A 12,712-nucleotide genomic window follows, 5' to 3' on the forward strand; every position below is an offset into this window, starting at 1 on the left:
ACTCCACAGCACAGAATTTTCTGAATGGCAATGTCACGATTTGCTACAACATCACAGGCAAAGCTTATAAATAATTTAGGAAAATACTCACTTGGCTTGGGAATACCATTTAGCCCCTGTTTGCAAGGCATACATGAGCTTCCAGTGTACACAGGACCTGAGCTGCTTCTGTCTGAATAAATAACCCGCTCCCATTGCACACATATACGGACATCCCCTTCCAAATTAATGTTCTTACCTTATCTTTATTTTCAGAGCCAGAATCCTCAAGTTTGGTCCGAATGACAAAGGGAGTGGATAATCTCAGGAGAACTCGTTCAAATGTGGCACTGATTTTAGGAGAAACTATGTCGAAGCAGTCTTGGAATTTCAGAGTTTTATGAGTGTCACATCTGAGTTGCTTCCTAAGACCTTCTCCAAGCTGGAGAACCAGCATGTTTGGATCAAACATCAAGTGAAAAGGGAAAGCTCTGCAGAAGGTACTGATGCTAATCCTCAGGTCTAAGGGAGACTGGGAAGTTCCCGGTGGAAGTGCTTTTGTGATATTTGCATTTTCATGTTCTTTGATAAGGAAAGTCAGACAACTGCAATTACCTGTGTTCGTCCCCTCTGAACACAATTTATCATTAGTGACCTGTTCTACTTCCACATCCAAGAGGTAAATCTTCTTTGCTGCTGCCTTTATCATTCCTATCATTGCAAATCCCACAATCTGATGCGGGTGAAAGTAATGAAGCATAAGATTGCCTTCAGGGAGCTCTTTGCATAGGAAAGAAGGGGATTCCAGGGTGGCCTGTCTTCCAAATGAAGTTCTAATGTGCTCCAGCAAAGCATCAAAGCCATTGAAGAAGTCTTGAAGGGTCCCACCTACAGCTCGAAGAACTCTTTCATTCTCCTCAAAGCAGATGTTGAAGAATTCCTCTCCAAACTTTTCTTGCATTTCTTCAAACTTCAAACCTATAGGACAATGAGAAACAATCAACAACACAGTATTGCTGCTGTGTCACATTTGCCTTGTTCTCTACTTGCCTAGTATTTTCCAAGTCACTGAGAGTGTTTTTTTCACTATATAACTACCCACAGGACTTCTGTTTTCTCTGGCAGTTGGGAATAACCCTGAAATCCATTTTTGCCTGCCATTTTAAGTCCCCATGTTTTTAGCTCACTCTGACAGCCAGCTACTTGTGGGATTTACACTTGCGTCTCTCCTTTTCCCTGCCAGAAGCCAGGATATGTTAAAATTTCCCTAACTTTCGCATGTCACATGCAGTCACTCTGCTGTATGAATGCACCCAGCCACACTGACCCTTCCATAGTTGATCTAGCCATGACCGAGGTTTGTTTTTATAGCCCCTCTGTGAGGGACCCAGCTGTTACCAGCTTGAAGAATAAGTTTCTGGGACTCAGAGTCAGGCCTTTGGCTTTCAATAAGCCATGTAAAGCCCTGCAGTCAGATGACACTTTAGCAGGTGAGGGAGTGAGGTTATGAGGTTTGGGGGTATTTTCCAGACAAAATACTTTTCTCATCATAGCTATTGGGCAGTGCCAGAAGATACAAAAGAACAATTATTTCTTTTTTGTTGACTGCAAAGGAGAGCAAAGCCTTTCCATTTTAGGCTCCTACATTCACCCATCTTTAAAAAAAAACTGCCTCATAGAGCAATCTAAGCTGCTAGTAGATGGGACGGCTCTGTGGTGTCTCATAACGTCACTTCAAGTCTCCATCACAGAAATTCAAAAGGTTTTGATTTACAGAGGTGATAAGGCTCGTATTGCTGAAGAGATGAAAAAATATCCATGATGGAAGCGCCTGGATACAAATGTGTATCAAATCCTACTCCAGTTTGGTTTCTCACCATTTTAAGGATAAGCTAGAAAAAATAATCTTAAAATGGCTATTAAACATTTGCCTCTGTCTTATTTTAGGGAAGAAGTACTGTGTGAAGTTTCATCTGTACATAGCCCCTGTATCACATATTAGAGTTCCAAAATTAATCAGATATGTTTGCATTGTTCTAAGCTGTAACAGAAGAAAAAGAAGTATGAATCACTTGTATGTGAATTAAAAATATCCAGCAAGAGTTTTCAAAGGAAATTAATATAGGGATTAACAACATCGTTCCTTCAGTGTCTTGAAATCAAATCAAACTTGTCCAACACCTCAAAAATCACCTTGAATTCTAACAGAAATGAAGGGCACTTATTTATTTCCTAGGGGCACAACAGACCCTTCATTTTAATATGTATCCAGCATGCTTTATAACATTGATAAGATCCCAGTGGATCACTGAACTTCCTATTGTTTGTTTAGACTGCTTGTCAGCTTTTCAATTTGGAAGAACAGTGTGACTGGTGACCTTCGTGCCCAAGAGGTATAACAGGGGATGAAAGAAGTCATGCATCTGTTGTTTGCAGACACAAACTTTTGACCACCTCAAGGCAGCATCTGAACTGCCTCTGCACACAGGCACAGTTACAACGAACAACATTCACAAGGGTTCTGAGCATTCTGCAGCTTTGCAAACTATCTGCAATGGTAGTTTTCTTTGGACTTTCAACATGATTAATAGCAGATTCAAATGCATAAAATTACAGGACAACAGGACAATATGACAAAGCATATTTTATAAAAGAAGTAATAGTAATCATTTGGGAAAGTTCATTCAAATGCCATTACTCATAATCAAATTTGTTGCTAAACTAGGTTATTACAAAAATATTCCCAGGATCTTTTATGACCACAGATGGTCAGATCTGCAGCTAGGCCAAAAGAAAATACCTCTGGTACACAATGCCCCCTAATATCCTGACTCAGAAGACAGTGTGCCAATTCCTGACTCATTACCACTATGTCTGCATAACATAGTATAGTAATATCTTCCATAAAGATTCTCACTATAAACCAAAAAGAATTAAATTCTAACCCATACCAATAACATTTTCATAATTGGATAGTAACAGGAAGGAGCTAAGAAATTATGATATCCGTATGTATACACAAACACATATGCATACTTTTAAATCTCATCATCCTGTACTGTGAAGTGTGAGTAGCTTTTGAAGAAGCCCGTGTGTAAAAGTGAGCAGTCTAGCAGGGGCACCCAAGGCTGTAAGACCACAGAGGTCCTGGAAGTATGGGAAGAGGACAGTATCAGAAACCCCTGGGCTACTTGTACAAATGACCAAATACTGTCACAACACTATGTAACATCCCACAAAGCTGCCCAAAATGATACCATAGGTGAGCTTTCTTTAAAGTGTATGATAAAATAACAGTAAATTCAGTCTCGTTAGCGTTAACAGGATTTGTATCTTAATATTTGGCCTAAGATTTTCCTGATAGTTTTAGATTGGGCTTGTCATCCATGCTGGAGGACTGGTTGCTCAATCTGGATGCAACGTACTGACTCCAAGCAACACGCATTATACTACAAAATTCGGGTCAATGACCTGGCTCGAGGACATGCCACTGCTTTTAAAAACATTTTAGCTTTGAATTGAGTTACACACAGTACCAGCAGAAAATTAGATTAGCTCGGAATAGAAAAATGGATATGCCCAAGCTCGACCAAACTGCTGGTCTGTCTTAGTCGGGAATTTTCTCTCTAATAATAGACACTATGAGATACTGAGAAAAATAAACAATGTCAAACAACCTTCTAAAACAAACACATATGATGTACCTATCAGGGAATTTTCTTCCTAAGCCCCAGAAATACGAAGTATATTTCTTCTTGAAGCATCATGTTTTTTTCTTTAAATCAAAAATCTTTATTTAAATTCTTATTATACAAACACGCACAAACTCTTTTTTTCTGTATTTCTACAAAGCTCTTGGCTTTAGTGATGTGCTTGTATGAAGCTGCACACAATACTTAAACTGTATTTTTACTAATTTATGAAACAAGTGATGAAAAGAAGCAGGCACTTGCTTAACATGAACCCTGCATATACTCCATCATAAACTTTTCATTTACAACCATATGAATGATCCAAATCTTTTGCGTGTCTTCTGTGGAGTTTCTCCTTGCTTCTTTCTCTATACTTCTGTTTAGCTTTCAAGAGTCGACAGAAATGACCATCATCATCACAAGGAGAGAAAATGTCATACTGAATCAGATTGCTATTCAGCTGCTCTGAAATCTTGTCTCAGCAGTGATTGGTATCAGACGCTATAGAAAAACTGTAAAATCTGATGGAAAATCTTGAAAAAACATGGTTTTAAGGAAGATCCTCCCTAAGAGCTACAGTAAATGTTTGGCTTGTTCCTTGAAATGGATGGAAGTACCAGATCAGGAGATAGATAGATTTCTTACATAGAGAAAAACCTGCTTGTTAAAAAAAATTCCCATAACTCATTGTTTCTATAGTTAATACTTTACTACGTTTCAAAACTTTCACTGGCTAATTATTATCTTTGAAAATTACATTTGGTATGATTTCCAATTCCAATGTATTCAATATTCCCTTTGGTTTTTTTCTTTTAGTTTGAGAAAAGACAAATAAAATCTTCAAAATAGACTTCTTTATAACCTTCAGGTTATACATCTGCATAAACAGTCTAATCTTTTCAGACTTGTCTCACATCATTACATTCTTTCTCTGTATCTTCATTTTGTTTTCATTTTTGTTTTGCAGTGGAATAATTCAAATTTGAGATGGCACTGAAAATGTGAGTCAACTTCTTTTCATCAGAACAAATGATTTGGTGTTCCTTTCTGAAGAGCTGGCATATCCATTCTTTTTCACTATGGACCTCTAATCAAAATTATCATTCAGCTGCCCAGGAAAAAACACAGTATTTGAGATCTGTATGCATGCCCAGCATTTCCAAATGCAGAGGCCATTGCGCTCCCATGAGTGACCCCGACAACCATAGTTAGGGTTTCCTAGTGGGCAACTAGCTGGCATTCGGTGAGCAGGAAAAAGTCTTCCTTAGTTTCACCAAGACAAATCACTAAATGGTAGTGATAGAAACTTAAACCAAAATTCATCCCAACACTCTGCTGTTGCCCAGGTTAAATCATTTGTTACTGTGAGCATCTGATATTTATATTACCCTCTGCTAAGATACTGGAATGAAATTCTAAAAAACACATCTGTTTCAACTTGCTTTCCTCTTGGAAAGTGATCTACTGTGTTCCTACCACTTAATCCACTTCTTTGCTAGGACAAATCACATGTCTCAACTCTAATAATTCTTCTTCCCTCATAGTTTCTTTTTGTTGCTTTTTCTTATAATGCCATTTTTATTCTCGCCCATACTGAAAAGAAATGAAATATGCACATTGCAGAAGGAAAATGAGGCGAAGCAACCATAGAATGAAAATATTGCTACAGGCCTCCACTACAAAGCACTGTGGGATCTATGACAAAAGTACTATATAAGGTCTATTATTATCCTTTGAAAACATGTCTCAAAGACATTTAGAGAAGATATCCTATACACTTGTGAGCCAGATCCAAAATTACCCAAGCCTTTAAGCATAGGCTCAAAGTACAAATTAAGTATTTCACTGAACTGGAGCAGAAATAGATTACTTCATCCTGTAATAACATGCTAGTAGAAGGTCTTTCTTCGTTTTCTTTTCACCAGTTGCTGTAAACTGCAAACTCACTACAAAACATCAAGGAACTAATACACTATTTCTAAGTATTCTGTACATTACTAAGAGGAGAAATTAGATAGGAATCTGTTCCCATTAAGAAAATCACAAATCATAGTCTCTTCAGAAACAAACAGAAGATAAATGATGCGATAAAATAATCCATTACTGGCAGAGCATGCAGAAACAGCTACAAGCCATCCAGTCCTTCCTTAAAGTAAATCACGGAGACAGCTGTTGAAAAATGGCCAGCATCCGATTACTTTGGCATAGAAAAATACCTTTTTTATGTTATACCCATTAAGAATATGTAAATGTCAAATATTAAGGGGATGGGACAATTCAATATACAATTCCAGAAATCATACTGTGGGCAGAAACAGAATTTGCCACCTTCAATTACAGCAAATATCTCTTAGATGTTTTTGGACTATCAGACTTTTGGCGTAAATAAGGTCTTTTCCCTAACCAGCCTTTTGGACAGAAAGCCAGGTTCAGAATTTCAAAACATAATTTAAGAAGGTAGGAAAAGCAATGTTTCTTCTTTTAATAAAAAAAGGTTTTGCTGTGTACAGGCTAATGCTGAAGGTACATTAGATGAATCATTTGGCTTGTAAGTGAGCCTAGTACCAGTAGCTAATTACTGTATAAAGGACTTTGATCTTACTTCATTATGATGGTGAATTTATCCTGGGAATCGAGACAGTATTTTTATATTATCCTTTTTGTGGTCTTTATACAAACGCAGTAATGTCATTTTCATGCCTTTACATATGGTTGTGACACAAATGTAAAATTTGCACTATACATTTCTTAGAGTGCCATATCTTTAAAAATTTCATAAAATAAAAATGAGAATTATTGTTTAAAAGAATTCCTCATGCTTGTTCTTAATACTTGTTTTACCAAATTTTAATGAGGTGTTTTCTTTCCTTGTTAAAGTGAGGGTCTTCTCTGAAAAATGATGCTTAGAAATATCATTGTAATTACCGCTTCTTGTTGAGGACCTGATCACCTGTGCCCAACATACATGTAAAAGATTCTGCTCCAAACTGCTGACACAGTAAGCTCAGCTGACACATTAAGAACAGGCCATAATCTTTTGTTTTCCCCGATATAGCGCTTTCAGCGGCAGTCAATTCTGCAGGCAAAGCCAAGCTGTATGAAGCAAGATTATCATCATTTTATGTCCCCCATCATATCTTGGAAAACTCACTTCTTAGATTTGCACGGGATTTGTTAAATGAAAACTGCAGTCACTAAGTTGGTGACTCCTAAAAATACGGCAGATCCAGTTTTTTTCATGTTAACTCTAGAGATCAAACAGCAGTAAGAACAGTTTTTTCTTTTTTTTTTTTTTCATAAAATACACATACATGTCTTTGAATTTACACAGGGAGCAGAACTTCACTTCCTGGAAAGAATGAAATTGTAAAGAAATCTAAAAACTTTTCCCATTCAATGTGAAATCATCTCTCATAATTCCTTATACATAAAGGGCTCAATTCATCTGACTAAACATAGAAATCTAATGTGACTTGAGTCTTCATAAGGCATCCAAGACACCTACAAAAGAACTAAGACAGTTAGTTACATCTGCCAGGATGTGGGACTTCAGGAAGACCTACACATTTCTGAAGGTTTGACAGAGGCCACACAAGACACCCCACAGCACCTAAAATAATGGCAAACACCTACATTTAGTCAATGAATCATGACCAGAATGTCTTCTACTTTATAAATAGACCTCTACAAGATGCTATTGTACATCATAACTGCAAACTGCTCACTTTTTACTGGTAGGTCATCTGCTTTGTAACAATAAATAGCTCTAATCTGAGAAGAGTGGGACATCTAAGGACATTTGGTATAAACATTTGTCCTTCTCCAATTTACAGTATTCATCTCAGTTTTGAAATCACATGAATTATGTGATTTTTGTTTAGATTTCTTTTGTATTGCCAGTGCACTGTAACATCTGCTAAATAATAGGAGTCCCGTGTGTATAGCAGAGACCTCCCCGGGATAGAGTTCCAAGTATTATTAAAACCCATTAGTATCACCAGTCCTCCGGGCCATATAACATTTCCTTTTACACCATTTGTAAACCAACAACGTTAATTATAAATCAGTCTATGTATCCTAAATTACTTGCATCCTAATGACTATCTGCAGTTCTTAGCTCAAAGGGAAAGGAAAGTGATAGTAATTTGTGTACTTTCAATATATAAGCATCTACAGTTCTCAGACTCCTGATGAGCAGTCAGTGTGCCAAACCCTTGACCAACTTTTCCAATTACATCAACTGGTCTAATCTCATGGATGGCTAAGATCATTCCTGGCATCTCCTTTTCCATTTTCTGCCTCTTCAAATGTAGTATTTCTCAGCAGTGATGTGCTGTTACTATTTATCAGAATGACCCCAAATGTATTCCTCTTTAGCTACAGAATATGGCTAAGAGATGAGATTTTCTTGGTTTCATAAGGGAAACACAGATCTTCAACTTTAACAAATGTACAGAGAACAAATGACTTTTATAGAATTAATGCCCTTTGCACTAAGCGAAGGAACAGCCCTGCAAGATATATTTAGGCATGAAGTGATTTGCTCTATATAAAGCAGCCTACGGCACACATCTTCTTTGGTGGTGACAAGCAAATGTCACACAGAGCAAGAGCTCTCTAAACCCCTACACCAACAATGGATTCCACCTCCTCCTTAGCATCTTGTGGAGGCTGAAACCAGAAACATGATTTATCTCCCTGATGGGACAGGGCTCTGGACTGGGATTCCACATGACTTATCACTAAGGGATTCAGGAATCCTCACCACTGTCCCATGTCATACTTCAAATTCAGGATGCTCAGGAAGATATTCACTTAGAAATGACAGAGAAAAGTCACATCACTCTCAGAAGCAAAATCAAGAGGACGAGAGTCATTATTGACCCTTAAGTTAAGAATGCCTAACAGGAAAAGTTCTTGCAGAGCTGCCTTAGGAGTCATTAATATATGCTGAGCATTTTCTAAGGAAAATTAGGTAATTCCAGTAAGAACCATATTTTTATAACATGAAAAAGAGTTCTGTGGTATAAATTAATTTCTTCAATAAAAAAAAAGGAAGCGAATGTTTTTCTGTATCGTCAGCAATGGAAAGTCAGATAGGTGCAGGCCTTTTCTCCAGGCCTCTTTGGTGAAACAACTACCTGATACAAGTGCACTTGTAAGTTTGGGCTGTGCGCCCAAGGTGCTGCAAGTGTTATTTATGCAGTATATATAGCATGGTGCTGCAGCACATACAATTTAGATATTGTAGTCTAATACACAAATAGACTTTCAAAGACAATATTTCTTCCATGTCACTAAAGATTGGGTATGAATATCTACTTATGCCTTGCAAATTTTCCACAACAGATTTTTTTAATAGGTATTTATGAATTAAGGTTGGTTTTCATTGGTTTTAGTATCAAATTATGACAAGTTACAGAATTCCTCAGCAAAATGCAAAGTGGTTCTAAAGGAAATATGGGTGCCATTTGAAGGAGAAGATGTAACTGCCATCAGTGAAACCCATTTCTTATTTTGTGAAGCACTGAAATAAGAGTGAAAAATAGCTCACATCCACAAAGGCTACATTAATTACGTGCAGTGTTTAAAAAGAGTGTTTGGAGGAGGTGAGGTGAAGGCTGTACAATTTTTATCTAGTTTGTGCGTTTGGGATCTGTGAAACATCTTAGGATGTATCAGAAGAACACAGTGGGATTGAAAAATGAAACCTGAGCATTTCCCTATTGCCTCCTAAAGCTCAGCAGGACAGACCTGATTGGCATATCTGCCCAAAAGATAAGCAGGAGACAGAGCATGAAGGCTTTGTTCCAAAATAAATTCCTTACAGTAGGAATTACAGACTAACCAAAAAGTTTTCATCCTTCTTTTGTTGTTGCCAAAGTTTTAATTCGCAACTACCTGGAAGTCTTCTGCTTTATTCTGACTAGCTGCAATTAAGTCAAAATGCACGGTCTAACCTTACTTGAAATCACATTATTTTAAATTATGGGGACAAAAGCAGTCCCAAACAAGATTTGGTTGTCATTGCCCAAAATGCTGAATGTACAAATGGTATGAAAACGTCTTTCCTTTGAGAAGGTTAAAGTCTGAATAGCACTGACATATGGTTTAAAGGATTAAAAAAAACCTTGTTATCTCCATTATCCAGATGGGAAATTGAGGCATAGGAAGAATAAAAACTTGCCTAAGGTCAAATAAGAAATCTTTTCAGATACAATCTTTCTCTCTAACATACCTCAGTATAAATTTATAATCACCTAATAAAGAAATGTGGTAGTCATCCATATAACATACTTCATTATAGGAATCTTTTCCTTATCTTATTTCTAAAATAAGTTCAGACTAACACCACCAATCTGCTCTGAACACAGCTTAGCTAGCCAGCTAAAAGTATTATCTGTGTCAACAGGATAAAACCTATCAGTGCTTATTCTTTGAAATAGTTTAATTCCAACTAGGAACTTTATAAAGGCTCCCTTTAGAAGCTAGGATTTCTCCCCTCTTTTTCCCAACTTCCAATATACTGTCACTTGTTTTTCCTTTGGATGACAAGACTAGGGCAGTGATTGTCCCCCTGTACTGGGCACTGGTGAGGCCACACCTCGAATCCTGTGTTCAGTTTTGGGCCCCTCACTGCAAGGAAAACACTGAGGTGCTGGAGCGTGTCCAGAGAAGGAAACGGAGCTGGGGAAGGGTCTGGAGCACAAGTCCTGTGAGGAGCGGCTGAGGGCACTGTGGTTGTTCACCCTGGAGAAGAGGAGGCTGAGGGGAGACCTTATCGCTCTCTACAATTCTTTAAAAGGATGTTGCAGAGAGGTGGGGGTCAGCCTCTTCTCCCAAGTGACAGGACAAGAGGAAATGGCCTGACAGGGACATGGTTTAGTGGCGGGCCTGGCGGTGGGAGGGTGACAAATAAGCGCAGTGCTAGGTTAACAGCTAGCCTCGATGATCTTAAAGGTCTTTTGCAACCTAAACGATCCTATGATTCTACATGCTTATGAAGGACACTGTAAAAGTATACCCACACCAATTAAAGCAGAGTCCATCATAAAGCTGTCTGGAATATTTTGGAAAGGACACAGAAGTTGAATGTTCCAGCTTCCAAAGCTGTCACTGCAAAGGAAAGCTGTGCCATTGATCTGGTATCAGACATGATTTACAGCATGTGAGCATGATGGATGTGGCTCCCTGAATTACAGTGGATTAAAGCAGGAAGAGTTCTGTTGATGATGTCTAGACTTGTATCAGGATCAACTCAGCAAGGAGATGAGGAGAATCAGGCCCTCCCACTGCAGGAAGATGGTGTCACACTTTAGTGGTGACTTGACAGGAGGAAAATTCCAGTATTCATACATGATAAATCACACACATCAAGCTGAGCATACAGCTTGCAGCCAGCACTCTCCTGTGAGCAGTGTAGCAACCAGGACCACAGTGCAAAGCATCTTGCTCACTGTCTTCACAGCTTACTAATCAACTCAGCATTTGCTGTCTTCTGATAACTAAGGAATTCCAAATTACAGTTGTAGGGGAAGTTAAGAGGGTCAGGAGAGGTGAATTATGTTGGCATTATCTAAGATAAGAGAGCAAGAAGTTGCTTCCAAGCACCTTTAAGAAAACACTTCCTTCCAACCATAGACAGCAAGTCCCTGTTACCAGTCATATAAATAAACTGAGAGCCATATTTGTTTCAACAGCTTCGCTAGCTTCCATCACAGACAGATCCATTCTTGTCTCCTGTCTCAGCAATGCCAATTGCTCTAGGTACACACCTGAGTAGTTTCGCTCTTCTTGCATAGAAGTGGCCCTCACTTGTTCAACCAGAAAAATATCTGCATATGTGAGAATTAATTATGCAGCCTCCATTAATTATTTACCTGTTGTGATAGGAGCTACAATTAAAATGAGGAAACTGATTTTACTGCTCATTCCCTTATGTTGCTGTCCCAGATAAGGAGAAGGAAAGAAGTACTGTTTTTAAATTAACTCAGTGTTTTGCTCACATAGATTTTTTTTTTTTGCTATGCACTCAAATTCATTCTTTAGAAGGTAAGACTCTGCAAACTTATTTTCAACGAAGTCCACTTAAATAATTCCCCAAGATGGTAACATCTAGACATTATCCTCACACTGTAATCCCAACAGTCCGACCTACACCTGACATGACAGTCATGCATTGTGAGGATAGCACTACAAAAACAAGCTATACATTACTCATTCATTCTAAGGGACCAGGACTAACATATTGATTTAAAAGCACTCTGAAGAATGAATGGCGTTCCTCAGGGACCAGTATTGGGACTGGTGCTATTTCACATCTTTGTCAGCAACATGGATGGTGGGGTTGAGTGTACCCTCAGCAAGTTTGCCGATGACACCAAGCTGTGTGGTGCAGTCAACATGCTGGAGGGAAGGGATGCCATCCAGAGGGACCTGGACAGGCTGCAGAGGTGGGCCACTGCCAACCTCATGGAGTTCAACAAGGCCAAGTGCAAGGTCCTGCACCTGGGTCGGGGCAATCCCAAGCACAAGTACAGGCTGGGCAGAGAGTGAATCGAGAGCAAAAAGCCAACCGTATCCTGGGCTGTATCCAGAGGACCATGGCCAAAAGGTCGAGGGAGGGGATTCTCCCTCTCTACTCTGCTCTCATGAGACCCCACCTACGGTAATGTGTCCAGCTCAGGGGCCCCCAACACAAGAAGGATATTGACCGGTTGGAGCGAGTACAGAGAAGGGACACAAAGATGATCAGAGGGTTGGAGCACCTCTGCTATGATGAAAGGCTGAGAGAGTTGGGCTTGTTCAGCCTGGAGAAGAGAAGGCTCTGGTGAGACCTTATAGCACCTTCCAGTACCTGAAGGGGGCCTACAAGGAAGCTGGGGGGGACTTTTTACAAGGGCCTGTAGTGACAGGGCAAGGGGTAATGGGTTTAAATTGAAAGTGGGGAGGTTTAGATCGGATATCAGTAAGAAATTCTTCACACTGAGGGTGGTCAGACACTGGAACAAGGTTGCCCAGAGAAGCTGTGGATGCCCCAT

General features: G+C 39.1%; 1 protein-coding gene across 1 annotated transcript in view; it reads right to left on the bottom strand.

The window, feature by feature from the left end:
* Positions 1 to 238: 238 nt before the first annotated feature.
* Positions 239 to 12,712, bottom strand: part of GUCY1A2 (guanylate cyclase 1, soluble, alpha 2) — a gene marked incomplete at both ends in the record, with an annotated part of 18,093 nt that continues 5,619 nt past the window's right edge. Inside the window, one exon of the mRNA XM_010156837.1 lies at positions 239 to 957. Coding sequence (XP_010155139.1) covers positions 239 to 957 — 719 coding nt within the window. The remainder of the gene's footprint in view (positions 958 to 12,712) is intronic.

The sequence above is a fragment of the Eurypyga helias genome, unplaced genomic scaffold (assembly GCF_000690775.1).
Source record: "Eurypyga helias isolate BGI_N326 unplaced genomic scaffold, ASM69077v1 scaffold37058, whole genome shotgun sequence".
In the NCBI taxonomy this organism is placed as follows: domain Eukaryota; kingdom Metazoa; phylum Chordata; class Aves; order Eurypygiformes; family Eurypygidae; genus Eurypyga; species Eurypyga helias.